The following is a 24,400-nucleotide window of genomic DNA, read 5'->3' as shown; positions in this document are numbered from 1 at the left end:
GTTTCTAAGTGGAAGGAGCATCAAAACTGACTTTAATCAAATGTTAGAGGCCACAATGAAACTTTTTCTGCAATGGGCTTACTGAGATGGGGAAAAGGTTAGGTTTCAGAGATTCAAATGTTCTGCCCAGTATGCATTGGACTAGGGAACTTGAAGAGAATGCATTCATTGAACCTATGCATACAAACAGGATTAGTTACCATCTTCCAAAGCTGGGAGGAGGATATCACTAAGGGATCTAGATTCTTTAACAGCTCTGAGCCATATCTCCACATCTTGATCAGATTGCATTTCCAACCCATTTTGGAGTATTTTGTATGTTTTTTTCCCCAATATGTTCAATGTAATAATTGGCCCTGTGCTGATTCAATGATTAAAAATGTTGATTTGTCTACAGTTTCAGCGTCTCTTCCATTTGTTCTTCGAATCAAACAACCAAATATAATCATTCCTAAACAAAACGTTCTGCTCACAGTGCCTAGAATGTTGTATTGCATCCTAATGATGGGTAATAAAGTCTTCTCGCTGATGGTTCAAAATAGATTATACTGTGAAGAAAAGGACCATAAAATACAGGAACAGAATTGGGCCATTCGGCCCATCAAGTCTGCTCTGCCCTTCAATCATGGCTAATAAGTTTTTCAAGCCCATTCTCCCGCTTTTTCCCATAACCTTTGATCCCTTTACCAATCAAGAACCTATCTATCTCTGTCTTAAATACACTCAATGACCTGGCCTTCACAGCCTTCTGTGGCAATAAATCCCATAAAATCACCACCCTCTGGTTGAAGAAATTCCTTCTCATCTTAGTTCTAAAAGGTCATCCCTTTACTCTGAGGCTGTGCCCTCAGATCCCAATCTCTTCTAAATTTTTATTTATTCATTGATGGGACATGGGTGTCTCTGGCTGGCCAGCATTTCTTGCCCATCCCTAATGGAACATCTTCCCCATGTCCTCGTTTTCCAGGCTTTCAATATCCTGTAAGTTTCAGTGAGATCACCCCTCATCCTTCTAAACTCCATCGAGTACGGACCTGGAGTCCTTGACAGGAGACAATGGATAATTTTTCTGAATGGTTAGGCATTAACGTGGAAGGGTGTTGTTCATTCTTCTCAGGTTGGTTCCTTAATGATTCACTTATTTGGTATTTTGGGTTAATGTGTACTGCCCTATTAAAGGTGAATTTAAAAGAACGTGGACTTACAGTGAATGATGCAGCTAGACACCACGCCTGCAGTACAGAATGTTCTGAATGGTTCAATAGCCCACAGGGTTACCCAGTGAAATATTAGCATTCATACCAAAAAGCAGGGAGACTTGGACTGATAGCAGTGTAATTGAAAGGAGCTAACCGTTTGCATTCAATGAAAATGGCTATGCTTTCATGGCCAATCAATAAGACCATCTGACAACAGCAGCATCAATGCTGAAATCGAATTATCTTGATAACAGTGCATTTTGCAAATAATTAATCAATATTCCTTGAGAGAGATTATTCAGATTGGAGATTAACCACTGTTAATGTGGAATTGGGGAGGTCGTGTGGTGTGGTGTGGTGCAGTGGGTAGTATCCCTATCTCTGAACCAGAAGCCCTAGGTTAAAGTCTGACTCCAGGACCTGGTGGCTATGGAAGGTGCACTCATAATGTGGTACAACGGATTGACAATCTGCTCGTAAACCTGTCCAAAGTGCCTGGTGAAAGCTGGTAAGAGTGGTCAGCAATACTGCAGAAGTCAATGGCAAGCCCGCTGCATTACTTTGCCAAGCATAATTATGGACCAATTCAATGGAAGTCTATTGTCATCAACCACAAGGCCTGGGACACAGAGGGAGGAGGAATATGGAGTGGAAAGATAAATAGGGGCGATGAAGCTTTCAGCCATAATTTATCAGCGAGATGCAAATAGAATATGGAGACACATTAGCTGAGAAGTCACATTGCACCTGAGGAGTCTCTCAGTTAACCGTGTGGTTTGAGGCTCCCTCTGACAATGTTCTCGGTGTATAGAACATACTTTTCCAGCTTCTCCATATTTTCTGATTAACCTGAGAAATATATTGTGCTTCTAGAGAAGCCCCGGCATCCATTGTGTTTTCTGGTCAGGTCTTGGCCACATTTCCTAATGCATTTTTTATTTCAGCAAGAACAGAGAGTCACTCAGGAAGAGAAGGAGGCCATTTGGCCTGTAAGGAGAAATTCCAAGTTATTGAAAGAGAGCTTTCAAAATACAGCAGAGCTGCTGCTGGACGGATCATTATGTCGGCAGTACATGTGAATTCACATATTAATTAGATACAAGAAATGGCTTACGTACATTTAATGATTGTAGAAACCAAATATATAAACTGCTAAATTTACATTTGAGTTTTATGAGGATTAGGTCATTACTGAACTATCAAAATGTTAGCGTTCCCTATTTCAAAACTGTGCGCAGATCTACAAAAAATCCACATAATTTGTATTTTCTTTCCAAAGTAGCGATGTTCCAGCCCCATGTCTGGTAGAATGCTAGATCTGTCATTTAGTCTGTTTCACAGAATTCGGTATTAGTTCTTCACCGGTCAGACATACACGCTGTTGGTGGAATTTTACCGTTACGTCCACCCTGGGATGCTTGGAGAACAGCAATTTCCATTGGCCTTGGGCGGGATCGTATGAACCTTGGGAGGACGTGCCGGTAAAATTCTACCCTTTGTTTCGGTTTCCAGCATCCACAGCATTTTGCTTGAATACACACGGACACATCACACACACACACGCTTTTCAATGAGAGCCACTAGGTTGGCGATCAGAAGAAGGAAGGCTGGTTGACCTCTTTCACCTCTTCAATGGGCATGTGACCACTTGTAGCCTCCCTGCCCCCATCTCCCACCCCTCCATATTCGTCCTGCTTCAGATGAGCTAACTCATTGTAGATTAGAGGGATCAATCATGGGAGAGTCCAGGATTCTCAGTATAGCTCAGTACCTATGCTGGGCAACACACTTACCCATGAAGCTTGTGAGCAGAATCCTCCCTTTTTTGTACATGAAAAGCTGTGCAGGAGATTATCTTGATTTCTAAAATTCTTTTGAAAGATAAATCAAAATACCATGGATGTGACGCTGTCTCTTGAGTTGTTTCTCAGTAGAATCCCGCAGCAGCAGGGCTATATTATGGGCATTCATACAGGAAAAATAATTCTTTCAACAACAGCGGTGCCAAAAGTGTGGCCTCTGGGCCGGACTTTTAACAGTATCATGTATAAAAATGGGATGACATCTTAGAAGTGTCACAACTGCATTGATCTCAGCCCTATAGATTCATAGAGTTCACAATTACATGGACCTCAGCCCTACCCAACAAGAAGGTGAATACAAACACAGAATTATCCAGGTTTCTTACAATCAACCAAACTCCACACACTCAACACTGCCCAAGAACATCAGACGTAAAATGGGGAAGCTTGAACGTGCCAGGAACCTGGAATCACAGTACACCGAGTTACTGGGAATTTAGACCCTTCAATTGCTTGTACAGCATTGGCATGTGTTGACTGTCTCCCAACTGGCCACCGTCAAACTCTGCAAGTAAACTGCAGACAGATTCTTTTTCATCGAATGTTTTTTTTTGATGAGTCCTCCTGTTGCTTTACAGCTTCCATTAGTCTTTTAGGTTTATGCGTCATTTTTACCAGCACTGATGCGCCTGAATGCAGAATGATTTAGTGGATCGTGTCTCTGTTGAAAAGGAATCTGAAAGAGGAAAGTAGGCCCGAGTTAGGACACTTGTTTATATCACAACACAGTTGCAAAACAAAGAAACTTAAAGAGCAAAGGGCATTCAGTTTCAAATACCATCCTCTAGTATCTAACCTTACCCATTGTTGCCCATCCTTCAAATACCTTGATTTATTCATTGATACTCATTCCTCTAATACCTAAAACTCACCAATCACAGCTGGTTCCTCTGATACCCTCTCATCCATCAATGCCTGAGATTCTAAAATTAAAGTTTATCTATTAGTCACAAGTAAGGCTTACCTTAACGTTGCAATGGAGTTACTGTGAAATTCCCCTAGTCGCCACACTCTGCGCTTGTTTGGGTCAATGCACCTAACCATCATGTCTTTCAGAATGTGGGAGGAAACCAGAGCACCCCGAGGAAATCCACGCAGACATGGGGAGAACGTGCAAACTCCACAAAGACACTGACCCAAGCCAGGAATCAAACCTGGGTCCCTGGCACTATGAGGCAGCAGTACTACTAATCCCAACATGTCTCTCTCTAATTTACTATGTCACTTGTCAAAGCCTCTCTCTAGAAGCCTAACTCACCCATTAGAGGTTGTCCATCATTTACACAAATTCACGTCATAGTCTGTCCCTTCAGTATATGATGTAACCCATCAATCTCTTCTGGTACTATTGCATATCCATTAAAGCTGATCACTATTGTCTCATTAAAGCACGGTAGCACAGTGGTTAGCACTGCTGTCTTACAGCGCCATGGATCTGGGTTCAATTCCCAGCTTGGCTCACTGTCTATGTGGAGTCTGAATATTCTTCCTGTGCCTGTGTGGCTCTCTTCCGTGTGCTCTGGTTACCTCCCACAGTCCGAAAGACGTGTTAGTTAAGTGCATTGGCCATGCTAAATTCTCCCTCAGTGTACCCAAACAAGCATTGGAGTGTGGCGACTAAGGGATTTTCACAGTAACTTAGTTGCAGTGTTAATGTAAGCCTACTTGTGACACGAATAAATAAACTTAAAAATATGAATATCTTTTCAGTAACTTTCCTCTTATTTTGATGACAGTCACCCTAGAACCTTATCTAATCCATCAATGCTCCTGTAATATCTTGACTTATCCATCAGTCATGGTGCCTCTAATGTCCAAATGTGCATACCAAAGTAGTGATTCTCTGTCTTCCTGTAATATCCTAACTCGCTTATCACTACTATATTTCCCTCTAATACTCCAATACCCACTTATTAATATCCATTCCCCCTGTACCCTAACCAGCTACAATTTGAATGCTCTGTATTTATTTATTAATTCGTAGAATGTGGGCATCGCTGGCTGGCCAGCATTTATTGCCCTATCCCAGTTGCCCTTGTTCAGAGGGCAGTTCAGAGCCAACCACATTGCTGTGGATCAGCAGTCACATGTAGGCCAGGCCAGGTAAGGACATCAGATTTCATTCCCTAAAGGATATTTGTGAACCAGATGGCTTTTTTTCCAACAATTGACAATGGTTTCATGGTCATCAGTAGATGCTTAATTTCAGGTTTTTTTTATTGAATTCAAATTCCACCGTCTGCCTCGTTTGAACCTGGGTTTCCATACCATTTAGCCAAGTTTCTGGATTAATAGTCTAGCGATAATACCACTCGGCCTTTAACCTCCCCTTTACTCTCCTGCTCTGCCATCAATTACAACCTGGTACAAAACAGAAAATCTCAGCAGGTCTGACAGCATCTGTGGAGAGCGAATAGAGCCAACATTTTGAGTCTGGATGTCCAAAAGGGCCATTCTGACTCGAAACATTGGCTCTATTCTCCCTCCACAGATGCTGTCAGACCTGTTGAGATTTTCCAGCATTTTCTGTTCTATGTTTCAGATTCCAGCACTGCTGTATTTTGCTTTTATTTACAATTCGGTACTCTGCAACTGTTCAAACAATGAACTGAAACAGTGGCTAGACAAATGACACCAGGGCTAGAATTTTACCACCTTGTCCACCCCGGAGTCGGGGCGGGCGAGGCTTGCAGAACAGAATTCTTCATTGGCCTCGGGCGGGATTTTACGAGTCTCACCCGATTGAGGTCGTAAAATAATGCCCCAGGTGTTTGTGAGCAGTGCCAAGTTAAATACCAGGCACAACACCAATGCTACCAAGTTCTCTTCAGGTGAATTATTCTAATTATTTGACAAAGATGTTCAGGGATTGCAGTGAGCAATTTGTGATGATGTGATGTTTTTATCTAACTGCTACCATTAGGCTGCTATTAAGGTGATGTTCTCTCTTTGAGAGAAATCATACAGCGTGATGGTGGAGGTTTGACTGAGAGTGGGCTCATTATCTAAGTGTACTGGTGTGATTTCCCCCCCCATGAGTTGGTTTCTAAAGTCAAAGCACTAATAGCAGAGAGCCGGACAGCAGTGCTGGGCGAGGGAGTGGGTTGTTGTAGTTGGAAGATGACTGATAATGGAATGACAAGCTGCAATTCATTCTCTTCATACAGTTCACAGTGTCTAACATTAATCAATCCAAGGTCGCAGTGAGGCGCACAAATGATCCAATGACTGTCAACCTTTAGCGAGACAAAGGTCAGTGCAGCATGCTCTGTTATTTCACTTTTATTGGATGTTGTTGCAATACATTTCAGTTGCCTGTATTCATCTCCCAACTATGTCTCCCCGGTTAAATGGTCAGGCTTTGGTAGCCCTTGCCTGGTTCAGTTACCCACCTTGTGGCTGTGGTGTGTGTACCGTCCTGCACACACCTCGCCTTGCACCATTTCTGTACACCGCCCTCACACAAATCCGGTTGTCAGCCCCTGGGATGAGGTCTGTTAATAGCACACTTCGGACCTGTGCTGGAACGGTTCTCACAGAGGGGCTTCTTTGGTGACGAGTGCACCTCACCCTGTAGTTCAGCACTGTTCCCCTGGCAGGATCCCATGAGGCTATTACACTGGTGGGGGTGATGTCGCTGAACTTCATGTTGTTGACTCTGGAATGCTCTGTCCAGACTAAAAGAAGAGGGTACAAATATTTGTTACTGATAAGATCTCAGATTAGTGATGGACACCAGGGTAAATAGTCCTGTTCTCATTCCGCTCTGCTGTGTTTATGTTCCTTAGACAGACATGGTGGTAGATAGTGACGAGAGAGAGGCCTAATTGTGTCCCACTACAGAGTCGGAGCCACTCACAGGATCTTATCGCTCACATATGTTACATGTTCAATGCATTGCACTATGGTTTCTCTTATATTGCATTTATCCCTCATTGGAAGGGCAATCCTTATCCCCAAATCATAGCAGATTGTTGGCTTTGATCCCAGGAATGAAAAGCTTGACATATGAGGAGTGTTTGAGGGCTCTGGTTCTGTACTGGATGGAGTTGAGAAGGATGAGGGGGATCTCACTGAAACTTATAGAGTACTGAAAGGCCTGGATAGAGTGGACATGGGGAAGATGTTTCCATCAGTAGCAGAATCTGGGATCCAAGGGCACAGACTCAGAGAAAAGGGACGACCCTTTATAACCAAGATGAGGAGGAATTTCTTCAGCCAGAGGGCGGTGAATCTGTGGAATTCATTGCTGCAGAAGGCTGTGGGGGCCAGATTATTAGGGGGAGTTTAAGACAGAGATAGATATGCTCTTGGTTGGTAAGGAGTTCCAAGGTTACGGGGAACAGGCAGAAGAATCAGCCAGGATTGAACGGCAGAGCAGACTCGAGGGCTGAATGTCTAATTCTGCTCCTTTATCTTACGGTCTGATGGTGAGAGGACACAACGAACCATCTTTCCTGGTTGTGATCAAAGGTTAAGCTGACAGTTCAGTCGTCCAAAAGGTTGGCAATCAATTCCGAGTACAACCCTGCCCACTGCCCCCTCTGCACCCACCTTATGATTGAAGATTAACAACTGTAACTTGACCTGAATTAAGTTGAAACACTGCAGTGCATCATCTGTGTTTGAGATATGACACATTGCTCTATGGGCTCCCCAAAGCACAAAGTGATTCTGGTGTGTTTATTTACATGAATGCCTCCTTCCTTTAAATTTTTAAAAATTCATTCGAGGGACATCACTGGGCCTTGCTCGGATGAGACTGGAAATTCCCGGCCGAGGTCAACAGAGATTCCGTGGCTGGTGAGGTGGGAGAGTTCTGGCCATTGTGTCCATTCTTTCTCCCACACCGTTTAGTCACTATTAAATCTGTGGGGTCACCTGTGCTTCACAGACCCACCAGATGCTTCCAGGAGGCTGTGGCTATCAGATTGAGTCAATCAAGGGGTGACTGGGGACTTGGCGACAAATTCGGAGTCTTGGTACCTCCTGGACACAAACCCAAGATCTTCATGCCAACACTTTGTGGGTGAGTATGAAACAACAGGGGCTGGCCTTGTATTTGGCTGAATGGCCTACGTTGCTGGATCTTGGATGACCAGGGACAGAATTTTCATTATGGGGTCGGGACTCACAAGTAGGGTGAATTTCCAAGTCCCAGCCCAGTGTTGCAATGGCATATGATGTGATTAGTTTTAACAAGCAGGTCAGTTAATTACTAATTAGTAATGGTGCTCGCTGTCCAGTTAAAGATGGTGGTCAGGCTCCTAATGATGGAGGCCCAATAGGAGATCTTCCAGCGCTGGAAGAGAGTGAGAGGGTGCCTCAAGTTGGAGGAGACTCTGAAGAGTTTCCATACACTTGTAAAATCAGAAAGGCCACGGCCACTAGCTGTCATCATGGAGACCTAATTCATCCACTGGGTGGCCAGTGGCCACAGCTCTATGGCAATGGCGTGTGCCAGTGTGAATCTCCTAGGAGGGTGGAACATTCCTTTCCCCCCGTCCAACAACAGCCGTGAAGGCTGTCTTCATCACTTAGCCATGTTCCAGCGTCAACAGCTGGAGATCAGCATATTGAGTGGAAAATTCCAGTTGACATTGGTTAAGTGCCCTTTAATTAGCCGAACGGGCTACCTGTCACTTGCAGGTGCAGTCACCCCCCCCCTCCCCCCCAAATCATGCCTTCATAGTACTGAGGTGGGGCCATGGCGGAAATCTGGCACACCAGCTGGTAATGCAAAATTGTGGGCCTGTGCACCACTGGCTCTGCCTCCTCAGGTAACCAAGAATTCTGCTGCAGGGTGGCACAATGGTTAGCACTGCCACCTCACAGTGCCAGGAACCTGGGTTCAATTCCTCTGAGTGCTCTGGTTTCCTCCCACCATCCAAAGATGTTCAGATTAGGTGGATTGGCCGTGCTAACTTGCCCAAGATGTGTATGTTAGGGGGATTGGCCATGGTGTGGGGTTACAGGGATAGGGTGGAGGGGTGGGGCTGGGTAAGATGCTCTTTCAGAGAGTTGGTGCTGACTCCGAATGGCCTCTTTCTGCACTGTAGGGATTCTATGGTTCTGGGGATTCTATGGTAGGAGACCATGCTCTGATGGGAAAAATGTTATCACTGGACCGCAGCATCTCTAGAATGCTGCCGCAGAACCTCTTACCTTCCTGAGTGCAGGCTATCGCAGACAGTGCTTTTGTTCTGCCTGAATGGTACAGAGCCGACACGGTGACCAGGTAGGTGGTGTTGGGCTCTAAGTTGTCCACGATGGTGCTGTTCTGGCTGCTGTCGATGGTGAGTAAACTGGGTTCACCGCCCGGCAGGATCCCGTACAGAACCTCATAGGAAGCTATGCCCGGCAGGGTCGGGGCCCAACCGACCCGAAAACTTCTTTGGCGTGAGTCCGAGATGAGGATTATCTGTGGACTGATCTCATCTGGAGTCATAGGAAAGAAAATAGTGTCTGAATTAATTTTGTACGATTGACAAAAGCCGCAGATAGCCTCATAAAATTGTGCACCAACTTTCACATGGATAATGTACCAATATATAATGTGCAGGAATATGGGGAAAAGGCAGGGAATGGCACTAAGTCATGATGCTCATTTGGAGTGTCTGGTGCAGACACAATGGGCAATGGCCTCCTTCTGCCCCATAACAATTCTGTGATTAATAAATTAGGATTTTTAAATTAATGTCATTGTTACTTTATGTAGCTCTTTGTATCTTTTTTTATTCATTCGTGGGACGTGAGCATCACTGGCTAGGCCAGCATTTATTGTCCATCCCTGGTTGCCCTTGAGAAGGTGGTGGTGAGCTGCCTTCTTGAATCGCTGCAGTCCATGTGCTGTGGCTTGATCCGCAATGTTGTTAGGGAGGGAATTCCAGGATTTTGACCCAGCGACTGCAAAGGAACGGCGATACATTTCAAAGTAAGGGTGGTGAGTGGCTTGGAGGGGACTTGCAGGTGGTGGTGTTCCCATGTATGTGTTATCTTTGTCCTGCTAGATGGAAGTGGTCATGGGTTTGGAAGGTGCTGTCTAAGAGCCTTTGGTAAATTGCTGCAGTGTATCTTGTAGATAGTACACACTACTGCTACTGAGCGTCAGTGGTGGAGGGATTGGATTTTTGTAGATGTGGTGCCAAACAAGCAGACTACTTTGTCCTGGATGGTGTCAAACTTCTTGAGTGTTGTTGGAGCTGTACCCATCCAGGCAAGTGGGGAGTATTCAATCACACTCCTGACCTGTGCCTTGTGGTGGACAGGCTTGGGGGAGTCAGGAGGTGAGTTACTCACCACAGGATTCCCAGCCTCTGACCTGCTCTTGTAGCCACTGTGTTTATGTGGTGAGTCCAGTTGAGTTTCTGGTCAATAGTAACCTTAAGGATGTTGACAGCGGAGGATTCAATGATGGAAACACCATTGAATGTCAAAAGGCGGTAGTTAGGTTGTCTCTATTGGTAATGGTCATTGCCTGGCATTTGTGTGGCGTGAATGTTACTTGCTACTTGTCAGCCCAAGCCTGGACATTATTCAGAACTTAAAAGCAAAATATTGCGGATGCTGGAATCTGAAACAAAAGGGCCATCTAGACTCGAAATGTTGGCTCTATTCTCTCCCCACAGATGCTGTCAAACCTGCTGAGATGTTCTAGCATTTTCTGTTATTGTCTAGCTCTTGTTGCAGTTGAACATGGACTTCTGTTTAATTTATTGACTATCATTATATTAAAAAATGTTCATCACTAACTGAGTGATCAGTGTAGCAAATGGTAACAATCCCCAATTAGTCAATTGTGAATGTTGACCATATGCTCCCAGAGGGTGGCACAGCGCCAGGGACCCAGGTTCAATTCCGACCTGAGGTCACTGTCTGTGCGGAGTCTACATGTTCTTCCCATGTCTCCATGGGTTTCCTCCAGGCGCTCCTGTTTCCTCCCAGACTCCAAAGGTGTGTAGGTTAGGTGGATTCGCAATGGATTTGCCATGGGATGCTCTCTTGGAGAGTCATTGCAGACACAATGGGCCGAATGGCCTCTTTCTACACTGTAGCGATTCCATGTGCTGCTTCTCTTTTTGATCCCCAGCCCTGTATTGTGCTACCGGGCAGTGCTGCTTAACATCTCCAAACTGATAAAAATATTTTTAAGAAAAGAGACATATCCTGTTAAAACTATAAAGAAATTTGATCAGCTAAAAGTAAGGAAGAAGAGTTCTGGAGAGTGCAAACAAGGTGCATAGAAGGTGGCCATGTAAAATTGTGATAAAGAACTCAGGAGAGACTTCTTTACCCGAGGAGTGGTGAGAATGTGGAACTTGTCATCATAGGACGGTGAAATATATTTAATCGTTCGACTGTACAGACAACTACTTTTATACTAGCGTGAATAGCAGAGATACATCTAAGAGAAATCTGAATAAGTACATGGAGGGATTGTTGAGATGAACCATAGAATTCGTATAGTGCAGAAGGAGACTATTCAGTTCATTGAGTCTGTGCCAATGGCAGTAAGGTGGGAGTGTGTTTAGGTACAGCACGATGACCAACTCAGGCCAGATGGGCCAAACGGCCTCTTTCTATACCGCAACGTTGTGTGTAATGATGCATTGGCAGCGGCAGTAAAAGCAGTTTGTCACAGAAATGTAGAAAGTAGGAGCAGGAGGGGGCCATTCGGCCCTTCGAGCCTACTCCACCATTCATCACGATCATGGCTGATCATCCAACTCAATAGCCTAATCCTGCTTTCTCCCCATAACCTTTGATCCCATTCATCCCAAGTGCAATATCCAGCCGTCTCTTGAATACATTCCATGTTTTGGCATCAACTACTTCCTGTGATAATGAATTCCACAGGCTCACCACTCTTTAGGTGAAGAAATATCTCCTCATCTGCGTCCTAAATCGTCAACTCTGTATCCTCAGACTTGACCCCTGGTTCTGGACTCCCCCACCATTGGGAATATCCTCCTGGCATCTACCCTGCCCGGTCCTGTTAGAATTTTATAAGTCTCTGTGAGATCCCCCCTTATTCGTCTGAACTCCATTGAAAACAATCCTATCCTAGTCAATCTCTTTGTGTACATCAGTCCTGCCATCCCTGGAATCAGCGTGGTAAACCTTTGCTGCCCTCCCTCAAGAGCAAGAACATCCTTCCCTGTGTCTGCATGGGTTTCCTCCGGGTCCTCCGGTTTTCTCCCACAGTCCGAAGATGTGTGGGTTAGGTGGATTGGCCAAGCTTAATTGCTGCTTAGTGTCGGGGGGGCTAGCTAGGGTAAATGCATAGGGTTATGGGGATGGAGCCGGGTGGGATTGTGGTCAGCATAGACTCGATGAGCCGAATGGCCTCCTTCTGCTTTGTAGAATTCTGTGATTCTATATGTTTGTCATGTGCCCATAAAATGCAATATGAAAGTAGCTACATGAATTGTCTGAGGATCCTTTAGTGCCTAGACTAGTTCAGTATATTTGACCATCCTGTGTTAATGCCATTACTTGGATTAACAGTGTTGCAATTGAATCAATTATTCTTTTCAACCCTGAGGGGTTTTCTCTGAATAACCAGACTGTGCAGACGACTAGAAGCAGAATTATTGAGGTTGTGAATGAGAGAAGGAGATTTGCATTGTTGTGGGCAACAATTTGGGAGGCCAAATGGGCCAGATGGACCTTAATGGTCTCTTTCAGCCCTGACCATGACAAACAACGTCCAGAATAATAGGCTACATCATACTCGCAATGGCAGATCACTGCCTGACTGCTTCAGTTAATTAAACCTCGATAAATAAACTCCAGCACATCTGGCTGCCTTGATTTGAATGCAGCTCCTGCCACATATGTGTGTGCACTGAGTGAGCTGTCACTTTGAGCACCTGACCCCCAGCTTGTCGCAGCGACATCTCAATGCCCCAGTGCTTGGACACCGGGGTCGTGACCCTCCTCAAGCTAAGCTGCCTTTGAAAGCTTCACAGCTCCAATTCTGAAAGCTGCTTTTGGCCCCTGAACCCCTGAAAGCTGTGAGTTTCCAGACGTGGCCAGTGGCACTCAGCTACCTCTTAGTGAGAAGGCAAGGACACTCGCAGACATTGTGGGAGGGAAGATGTTTCAGAGCTTGCTGAGAAGCGAAGTCTCCTGTTAATTCAAAAACAGGCAATGCTGGAAAATCTCAGCAGGTCTGACAACATCTGGGGGCAGAGAATACAGCCAACATTTTGATCAGGATGACCCTTTGTTAGCTCTATCTTTTCTCCACAGATGTTGTCAGACCTGCTGAGATTTTCCAGCATTTTGTGTGATATTTATACTGTGATGTTCATATGATGTTATACTGTGGAGGTGAGGGCAGATTGACAAAGGAGTCATAAACAAAAAAGTATAGAGAATATAAATGCCATCTCCATCTCTTGTGCATGGCTCATCCATTCAAATGCATGGTGCCTTTAAGTGTTTTGGCATGGCAGCTTAAAGGGAAATTGAGTGCATGGCCAACATGGGGTTACTGTACAGCCATGCACGTGCAGTTACAGGGAACATTAGTGAGGAAATAGGGTTGACCCAGAAAAACGAAGTGAGATTTTTGTGCTCAAGGGAGGCATGGTGGCACAGTGGTTAGCACTGTTGCCTCACAGTGCCAGGGACCCGGGCTCAATTCCAGCCTCGGGTGAGTATCTGTGTGGAGTTTGCACATTCTCCCCGTGTCTGCATGGGTTTCCTCCAGGTGCTCCTCCCACACTCCAAAAGACATGCTGGTTACATGGATTTGCCATGCTAAATTGGCCCTTAGTGTCCAATGATGTGTAGGTTAGGGGTATTATGGGGATAGGGCCTGGGTAAGATACCGTCGGAGAATTCGTGCAGACACGATGGGCCGAATGCTGAGTCCTATATCCACTTACTGCTCTGGACATTCTGATATTCATAGCCAGGGTTCAAAGGATCTTGGGGTGCAGATACACATATCTATAAAAGTCATGGCACAGAGCCTTTAAAAATTAAAAGCAAACTGGGCACTGGGTTTTATTGACAGAGTGGAAAAGCAGTCTTTTTAAACTTATACAGAATCTTGATTAGACTGGAGATCCCCAGCTGATGTGTTCTGTGGCACACTGGTGTGCTGTGAAGGCCCCCTAAGTGTGCCACAGAAAAAGGTTCCAAATGATTCAAAATTCATGTAATTAAACTAAAACTAATCTTCGTCTTCAGTTCTTCACACCTGATGAATCATGAGCCTCTGGGGCATGTGCTGACTGGGAAAGAGCCGCACGTGCGTGGTTTAGATTTGTTATGCTGGACTGGCCTATGTCCATGACCAACGGGACTTGGAGCTGCAGATAAAGGCCCCATATACTCGCACAATATGCAGAAACACTAAAAGGGTGCAAAAGCATTGGGAGAAGCCAGGGAGAGGTTAAAAACACACGGGCGAGCGGACAGGAGGAAGTTAAAAAACGAAGTTTCCAGTTAGTGAAAAAGAGACAATAGGAGAAATGCCTCAATTATTTTTGATTGTACAGAGGTATGCCATGACCTATAAAAGGTCGGGAACCACTGGATTAGACCACACTTGGCATCCTGCGCACCATTCTGGTCTCCTTTGTTGTGGATCCTGTGTATGGTTTGCTTCGTTTTAAGATATTTTAAGATATTTCTGCCTATGCAATTACATTTAAATAAGAACATAAGATATGGGAGCAGAATTAGGCCACTCGGCCCATCGAGTCCGCTCCGCCATTCAATCCGCTGATATTTTTCTCATTCCCATTCTCCTGCCTTTTCCCCATACCACTGATTCCCTTATTAATCAAGAACCTAACCATCTCTGCCCTAAAAATACTCAATGACCTGGCCTCCACAGCCTTCTGCGGCAAAGAGTTCCACAGATTCATCGCTCTCTGGCTGAAGAAATTCCTTCCCATCTCTGTTTTAAAGGATTGTCCTTTTAGCCTGAGGTTGTGCCCATGGAGAGAGAGCATGTGGAATCTACCGGCTTTGTTGAGGCCATCCATGCCCTGTTGGCACTGTGGGGGCTAGGTTGCCTTATCACATATTGGTTTGATGTTTTAAGTTTCATTGGTGATTTTTTTCTTTTGGTTTAAAACAGTATTCCTTTAAGGGGCCACCCCTTTAATTTGTCCCTCAGCTTATTTGACGTAGTTTGATTGGTTAATCAATTTACCGAAAATGGGAGCAAGATCCCTGCTTCAACCTCTCCTCCTGAGGTGATGGTGGCATGGTGGTATTGTCACTGGGCCAGCAACCCAGAGTCCTGGGGTAGGGTGGAGAGTCAGCGGCTTTTTACCCAGGACTGAAGCGTCAATTACAAGGGAGCACAAGTTCAAGGCGGGAGGGAGAAAACTTAAGGGAATTGTACGGCGGGTGGGGGGGGGGATAGTTTTTCACACAAAGTGGTGGGTGCATGGAACACGCTGCCAGAGGAGGTGGTGGAAGCTGGCACATGAGCAACATTAAGAGGAATCTGGATAGGTACCTGAATAGGAAAGGAATAGAGGGACCCAGTAAGGGCAGAAGGTATTTTTTAGTTTAGTTTGGGTATCATGATTGACACAGGCTTGGAGGGCTGAAGGGCCTCTTCCTGTGCTGTATTTTTCTTTGTTCTTTGTAATGCTCTGGGGACCTGGGTTCAAATCCAACAGTAAGAAGTCTCACAACACCAGGTTAAAGGTTTCCAGTTTCCACTCACTTGACCAAGGAACAGTGTTCTGAAAGCTCGTGGCGTGTACTATCAAATAAACCTGTTGGACTTTAATCTGGTGTGGTGAGACTTCTTACTGCGTTTACCCCAGTCCAACGTCGACATCTCCACTTCAAATCCCACAGCAGGTGGTGAAATTTGCATCTGATAACAATAGGAATCCCTGCTTCAATTTAAATGATTTTTGCTCTCCATATCCAATTTCCAAAGTCCTTATTGAGATCAAATAGCAAGTCAGCAGCCTAGTGATGAAGATTGCTTCCACTTGGCACTGTGCTCACAGTTTAATAGGCTGCCTTTCAGATTTCAGAGGGTTCACGTTACAGTGCACGCATCAGAACTCACCTTCCAGTGTAGTTACCTTTGTCACGAGGGGTTTGTGATAGTTGCTGTTACTTATTGGAGTGAGTTTGACTTCATACGTGCTCTCCGGTAGCAGCTCTTGCAGGACGACACTTGTCTCGTCTCTGGTAACCGTTTTCCATGCATTCCTTTGAGGTTGGGCAAGCAGACTGTACTCAATCAGATAATAATCCGTGTCACCGCTCAGCAACTTGGGCCACCACAAACGGAAGCTGCTCGCTGTGATGTCTGAGACTCGCAGTCTTCTAGCCCGGATAATCTCTGTAAAGGGAAACAAAGCAGCTTTCAGTAAAAAAAATTTAAAAATTGTGTGTGAGTCTGTGAGAGACAGATTATGTATGTGCGTAATGATGAAGTGATATAAATTGATCTGATTTATTATTGTCACATGTTTTGGGATACAGTGAAAAGTATTGTTTCTTGTGCATAGTTAGCACTGCTGCCTCACAGCCTCAGGGACCCAGGTTCAACTCCCAGCTTGGCTCACTATTTCTGTAGAGTTTGCATGTTCTCGCCGTGTCTGTGTGGGCTTCCTCTGGGTGCTCCGGTTTCCTCCCACAGTCTGAAAGATGTACTGGTTAGGTGCGTTGGTGGTGTAAATTCTCCCTCAATGTTACCCGCACAGGTGCTGGAGTGTGGCAACTAGAGGATTTTCACAGTAACCTCATTGCAGTGTGAATGTAAGCCTACTTGAGACTAATAAATAAACTTTACTTTGCAATAGAGACAAAACATATCATTCATAGAGTACATAGCAAGGAAACGCGAGGGTGCAGAATATAGCGTTACAGAGTGCAGGGTAAATTAATATAATGTAGGTCTAGAATCTGATGGCAACAGGGAAGAAGTTGTTCTTCAGGCGGTTGGTAGGTGGCCTCAGACTTTTGTACCTTTTTCCTAACTGAAAAGGGTGGAAGAGAGAATGTCTGGGGTGCATGAGGTCCTTGATATTGCTGGCTGCTTTTCCAAGGCAGCAGAAAGTATAGATGGAGTCAATGGATGGGAGGTTGGTTTGCGTGATGGACTGGGCTACGTTCACAATCTTTGTAGTTCCTTGCGGTCTTGGGCAGAGCAGGAGCCATACTAAGCTGTGATACACCTGAAAAGGATGCTGTCTATAGTGCATCTGTAAAAATTGATGACAGTTGGAGTGGACATGCAGAATTTCCTTAGTCTCCTGAGAAAGTCAAGGAAGGGCTTGGTGAGGGATATCTGCGAGAGCATGTGTCTGACAGGTATACAACTCGAGTGGGTGTATTGTTTGATGAAATACTAGATTGCAGCCCAAGATTAAATTTACAGGTTGTTAGATTTTGTTTGAATTTACAGAGGCCGGAGCATGAAGCTAGTCTGTTGTATGTTTGATTTTTTTTTCAAACTTATTCTAGGTGTAGACCATGTGTCACTGAAATTTAAGACCCTACTCCCATTTGCTTCTGTGCAGAGGGTAACTACATATATAGTCCAGCAGGACTCCCAGCTGATTCATCCGCCTGCCCTTGGCTGATGGGTTCAAATGTCCTGGCGCCATATTTAAACACCATTCCAGCACACTCATATCATTATCTCCAGCCCACCTGTCTCCACAAGACCATGCAGGGTGTCAGCAATCCAGAGGGCAAAAAGCCTTAAGAAGTCTGTTTCTTGATTCGACCATTCTTTTGAGCCCATCAACTGCGAGGGAAGCATGATGGCAGTGATAAGCACTGCTGCCTCACAGCATCAGGGACCCAGATTCGAGTCCCAGTTTGGATCACTGTCTATGCATGTTCTCCCCATGGGTTTCCTCCAAGTGCTCCAGTTTCCTCCCACAGTTCAAAAGATGCGCGGTTTAGATGCATTGGCCATGCTAGGTTCTCCCTCAGTGTACCCGAACAGGCGCTGGAGTGTGGCAACTAGGGGATTTTCACAGTAACTTCATTGCAGTGTTAATGTGACAATAATAAATAAACTTTAGTCTTCACCGCTGACTCTCTGCTCTTTTTTCCCCATTCTCTGCATTAGCTTTCCTAGTTCTCAACTTGCTTATGAATTGAAAAGTGCTCATTTCCTCCGGTTCTGATCGAAGGTTGTTGACTTTATTGGGCTTGTAAGTGGATGGTTTCAAATGAGTTAAAGTCTCACCCATTAATTCTGTTTCTCTTTCCACTGATGCTGCCCCAGTTTCTGACTGCTTCCAGCATTTTCTGTTTATATTTGAAAAGCGTACACATCGCTCAGATTGGATTCATTTCAAGGCCTGATTTCTTTTTTCGCAGCTGACTGTCAGTGGAACCACCTCACTGGATCAGTTTTCATGGCACCTACATCTCCCAACATGAATTTGTCAAATCAGTCACATAGGCCCAAAGGACCATAGAATCATAGAATCCCTACAGTGCAGAAGAAGGCCATTCGGCCCAACGAGTCTGCACTGACCACAATCCCAACCAGACCCTCTTCATGTAACCCCACATATTTGCCCTGCTAATCCCCTAACACTAGGGTCAATTTAGCATGGCCGATCCACCTAACCCCTGCACATCTTTGGACGGTGGGAGGGAATCAGAACATCCGGAGGAAACATGTGCAGAGATGGGGAGAATGTACAAACTCCACTCGGAGAGTGACCTGAGGCCAAGGAGATTTTGCCCCACACAAAGCAAGCTGAGCAAATATTTCCATTTTCAGCACCGCTAATGAGTTCCTAAACCATGAACAAGGTAAGGGAGTTTGGTTCTGAAGAGATTAATTTGTTTTTGTTGTAACACTTCTTAATGGGATCCGGGGGAAGGGTTATGTATAGTGATGTGGTAAATACAGTTCCTCCCTGCATGGTGGCAGAGGGATTTTTGATGATTCATGGTGTACACCTATCGCCAGGTTGATTGTGAGATGTGAGAAACCAGCTTCACTCCTTGTCCAAAGCAAAACCTACTGATGTGCAGTTTTAGCCTTGGATAGGCATTCCAGTATTTCAGAGGTGTTAGACCGAGACCCTGTCTGCTTCCTCAGATCAGCACAAGTGATCCCCATGACACTGTTTTGAAGCAGAACAGGGGCATGAGTTACCCTGGATGTGCCGGCCAATTCCTGTTTCTCAATCAACGCCGCTTAAAACAGATTAACTAGACGTATCACATTCCTATTTATGGTGCAGGGATGCCGGCGTTGGACTGGTGTGGGCACAGTAAGAAGTCTCACAACATCAGGTTAAAGTCCAACAGGTTTGTCTGGTATCACAAGCTTTCGGAGCGCTGCTCCTTGGAACACTTGATGATGGAGCAGCGCTCCAAAAGCTCATGATACCAGACAAACCTGTTGGATTAAAGGACTGGTGTTGTGAGATTTTTGGGAGCTTGCTCTACAGCTGTAACTTTTAACAGTATTCTGTTGGCTGTACAGTGGCACCGTGATCTCCTGAAGATATGAAAGCTGCTCGACAAATGTGAGATTTTCTTCTTCCAATATTCAGGCATGCTGTTCTCTGACAGTGGACTGGGATCACAATTCGCTCAAATTTGGATGAGTTAAGGGAGACATATGTTGGAGAAATGAAACCGTCCAAATAAAACACTGGCTGAGATTTTACGAGTTGAACCTCACATTCTCCCTTTGTCTGCATGGGTCTCCTCCAACTGCTCCGGTTTCCTCCCATACTCCAAAGATGTACAGGTTAGGTGGATTGGCCATGCTAAATTGCCTCTTACTGTCCAAGATATGTAGAGGGGATTAGTGGGGTAAATACAGGAATAATGTCTGGGTAAGATGCTCTATTGGAGAGTCGGTGTAGATACAATGGGCTAAATTGTTTCCTTCTGCACTGTAGGGATTCCATGATTCACTTCCGTTTACTCTCCTTTGACCCTTTGATCTAACAATAATTTATCAGTCCCAGAAACATTTCAGTTTTGAACATCCTGATCTTGGACGTACTTCAACTTGAATATTCCAGCACCCACAGCCATTTAGGAGAGAGAGTTCCGGATGTCCATTACCTTTTTATGAATAAGTATTTCCTAATTTCACTCCTAAATGCCTAACTTAATTTGTTCATCCTGGAATTTTCCCACAGAATGAAATCGTTTCCCTGAATGTTTTCTATCAAATCGCTTCATCATGTTAAAGACGTCAGTCAGACCATCCCACAGCTTTCTAAACTCATGGGAACATGAATCAGGTTTATATGAACTAGACATATGAGCATAGAACCCTACAGTATAGAAGCAGGCCACTCGGCCCATCGAACCTGCACCAACAACAATTCTACCCAGGCTCTATCCTTGTAATCACATGTATTTACGCTGCTAGTCCCCCTGACACTAAGGGGCAATTTAGCATGGCCAATCAACCCAACCTGCACATCTTTAGGGGGTGGGAGGAAACCGGAGCACATGGAGGAAACCCATGCAGACATGGGCAAATGTACAAACTCCACACAGACAGTCACCCGAGGTTGGAATTGAACCTGGGTCCCTGGCACTGTGAAGCACCAGTGCTGACCACTGTTCTGTTTCCTGCACTAACATTCACGCAACATTCAGCCCTGATGAAGGGTCACACTGACTCAAAACGTTGGCTCTATTCTCTCTCCACAGATGCTGCCAGACCTGCTGAGTTCCTCCAGTATTCTCTCTTGATTCACGCAACATTCAGTTAATTTATTAGTGTCACAAGTGGGCTTGCATTCACACTGCAATGAAGTTACTATAAAAATCCCTTAGACACTACTCTCTGGCATCTATTTGGGTGCACTGAGGGAGAGTTTAGCATGGCCAATCCATCTTTGGACTGTGGGAGGAACCGCACATCTTTGGACTGTGGGAGGAAAACCAGAACACAAAGAGAAAACCCATGCAGACATGGGGAAAATGTACAAAATTCACACAGACAGTCACCCAAGCCAGGAATCGCACCTGGGTCCCTGGCACTGTGAGGCAGTAGTGCTAACCACTGTGCCACCCCTTTATCCCACTTTGCCTCATGGTTTAATCTCTAATTTTGTGCTGCTCAATTAGAGCTGCACTCCTTCCAAGGCCAATATAAGATACCTTGCTCAAAGCTGAACATAGTATTCCAGATTGAGTCAGAGCAGGGTTCTGGATGAAGCAAAGCATCATAGAATCCCCACAGTGCAGGAGGACAACATTCAGTGCATCGAGCCTGCACCGACAATCATCCCACCCAGACTCTATCCATGGAACCCCACTTGTTAATCCTGCTATCTCCACCCCCAACACGAAGGGTCAATTTAGCATGGTCATTCAACCCAACCTGCACATCTTTGGACTGTGGGAGAAAACCCAGAGGAAACCCACGCAGACACAGGGAGAATGTGTAACCTCCACACAGTCAGCCACCCGAGGCCAGAATTGAACCTGGTTTCCTGAAGCTGTGAGGCAGCAGTGCTAACCACAGTGCCACATCACTTCCACCTGCTTCTATTTTAGATCTTCTGAAGGTAAAGGCCAACTATCCATTTGGCCTTTTCCATTCCTTTTTGTATCTGTTCACCAGCATTTTGAGATTTGTTTACTTGGACAACCTTTGCTCCTTTACAAATTGGAGATACTCACCATTAATGATCTATTCTGATTTGCCGCTTCTATGTTTAAAAAAACAATCGAAGGGGGATGTGTATTTGATTATTGTACTCGGCTGCTAAAGGTAAAAAGCTACAAAGCCTCACTGATAGAAGCAATCTTCACTGAGATGGCAAACAGCCTACCCTGATCTTAAACAACACATTGGCAGTGATTTCTGACTGCACCCCACCCCCCCAATCCCCGTGGCATGTTTTGCGGCATTGGAGGTGACCTACCATTGGCTGGTGGCAGGATCTTCTGCTCCCACCGCTGTCAATGGTTTCCCATTGTTCACACCCTCTGTTACCAGGAAACCCACAGTGGGACAGGTGTTTTCTGCTAACTCCCTTGGACCACACATATTTGTATTCATTTGTGGGACATGGGTGTCACTGGCTGGCCTGCATTTATTGCCCATCCCCAAATTGGAGGGCAGTTAAGAGTCAACCACATTGCTGTGGTTCTGGGGTTGGCCAGACCATGTAAGGGCAGCAGATTTCCTTCTCTAAAGGACTTTACTGAACCAGATGGATTTTTCCAACAATCATCAATAGAATCATAGAATCCCTACTGTATAGAAGGAGGCCATTTGGTCCATTGATTTTGCACTGACCACAATCCCACCCCAGGCCCTAATCCTGTAACCCCACACATTTACCCTGCTAAGCTCTCTGACACTAGGGTCAATTTGGCATGGCCAATCAACCTAACCTGCACATCTTTGGAGCGTGGGAGGAAATTGGAGCACCCAGAGGAAACCCACACAGACACAGGGAGAACATGCAGACTCAGCATAAACAGTGACCTGAGCTGGGAAGGGTTCCTGGCGCTGTGAAACAGCAGTGCTAACCACTGTGCCATTTTCATCAGCAGATTCTTAATTCCAGATTCTTATTGAATTCAAACTTCACCATCTGCCGTGGTGGGATCTGAACCTGGGACTCAGTAACATTAGCTGAGTTTTGGGTTAATGGTCTAGCGATAATGCCATAAAGCCATTGCCTCTCCTTAGATTAAAAACTGCGTTTATGGAATGTGCATGGACTAACTCAAATTAGACAGGACACAAAATATCCCCAGCCATATTTAGAAGTCTGTTAATGATGCTGAAGAAAGAAGTTTATCTAAAGGGTTGAGCTTAACAACTGTTAATATGTGTTTTTCTCCACCAAAGCATTGCCGTCTGTATGTTTATGCAATCTTTGTTAACTTGGAATATGCCAGATTTTGACTTCTGTGTCAGTGACTCTCGTTCCTGGGACAAAGTCAAGGGGCGGAATCTTTCAGTCGTGCTTGTCCCAAAATTGGAAAATCCCACCTGGGTCAACGGATCTTTGCATGGTCTGTTCCCCGCCCACTACAATTCCTGTGGCGGGTGGGACAGGAAAACTCCTCCCCCTGGACTGCAACCTTTGTCTATCACTCGGGTACAAAAGTGGAGGACCGCACACTTCCACACACATTAGCTTACTGATTTAATCTATCTGCATCCCTTTGCAACTTCCCATCTACACAACTTACTGAATCTGTACCAGTTGTACTGGGAATAGGCAGGATGTGAACGCCTCGGAGAGAGTGCAAAACAGGTTTACAAGAATGGTTCCAGGGATGAGAAACTTCAGTAACGAGATAGATTGAAGAGATTGGGACTGTTCTGCTTGGAGAGAAGGCAGCTGAGAGGAGGTTTGACAGAGATGTTCAAAACCATGATGGAGCCGGACAGGGAGAAAATGTTCCTGCTTGTAAAAGGATCAAGAACGAGATGGCACAGATTTAAAGTGATTTGCAAAAGAAGCAAATGAGGAAAAAACTTTTTCACACAGCCAGTGGTTTGGGTCTGGAACACGCTGCCTGGAAGTGTGGTGGAGGCAGGTTCAACTGAGGCAGTCAAAAGGAGATTAAATGATGTATTTGAATAGAAACATTGTGCAGGGGTACGAGGAAAAGGCAGGGGAATGACACTAAGCCATGATACTCATTTGGAGAGCCGGTGCAGACATGATGGGGTAAATGGCCTCCTTCTGCACCATTACAATCCTGTGATTCTGTAATCTGATGTAGAAGTGAGACTCCCAGCAAGGTGAATGTAGTGAGGTAGGGGACAATTCAAATTCAATCTTAAAGGATCATGAGTGGGTTACTTTGGAGTGAGATGCACATTGTGAGCTACTGTTCACACTCTGTCTGCAAAGGCAGAATCCCATTATTGGACACACTTACTTGGGAAAATGTCCAATTCTTCAGTTTGCTGGTTATTTGCCCAAAAAAAGTAACAGTAGCAAGATCACTCTGAATAACTGCAGACATAACGCTGCATCCCAATGTGAGCAGAACACACACAAAACTATTTAACTGATTGTGGGATTCATAATCTATCAGCCTGGCGTGCAATAAAAATCACTATCGCAGGAGAACTTTTCTGTGTGAATATAGAATAATGAACAGATGACAAGAATTCCGAGCATAAATCCCAGGAATGCTGGCTAATTTCAGCTTTCTAATAATACCCCAGCTGTTTAGCCACTGACACACACATGCACACACACACACAGTCTCACACACACACACACACACACATACACACACACACACACACACACACACACACAGAGTCACACATAGTCACTGTCTGTGCAGGGTTTGTACGTTCTCCCCGTGTCTACATGGGTTTCCCCAGGTTGCTCTGCTTTCCTCCCACAC

At 45.1% G+C, this 24,400-nt stretch overlaps 1 protein-coding gene across 1 annotated transcript in view; it reads right to left on the bottom strand.

Moving 5' to 3' along the window:
- Window positions 1-2,318: 2,318 nt before the first annotated feature.
- vwa1 (von Willebrand factor A domain containing 1) overlaps window positions 2,319-24,400 on the bottom strand; it is a 61,829-nt gene continuing 39,747 nt past the window's right edge. The window contains exons 3-6 of the mRNA XM_080215528.1: window positions 16,119-16,397; window positions 9,227-9,499; window positions 6,454-6,738; window positions 2,319-3,737 (exon numbers count right to left, since the gene is read on the bottom strand). Of these exons, the coding sequence (XP_080071654.1) occupies window positions 3,673-3,737; window positions 6,454-6,738; window positions 9,227-9,499; window positions 16,119-16,397 (902 nt within the window). The 3' untranslated portion in view covers window positions 2,319-3,672. The remainder of the gene's footprint in view (window positions 3,738-6,453; window positions 6,739-9,226; window positions 9,500-16,118; window positions 16,398-24,400) is intronic.

The sequence above is a fragment of the Carcharhinus amblyrhynchos genome, chromosome 30, assembly GCF_965287045.1.
Source record: "Carcharhinus amblyrhynchos chromosome 30, sCarAmb.v2.hapA, whole genome shotgun sequence".
Taxonomy (NCBI): Eukaryota; Metazoa; Chordata; class Chondrichthyes; order Carcharhiniformes; family Carcharhinidae; genus Carcharhinus; species Carcharhinus amblyrhynchos.
Note: the sequence above shows the minus strand (reverse complement) of the source record. Positions and strands in the feature narration are given on the sequence as shown.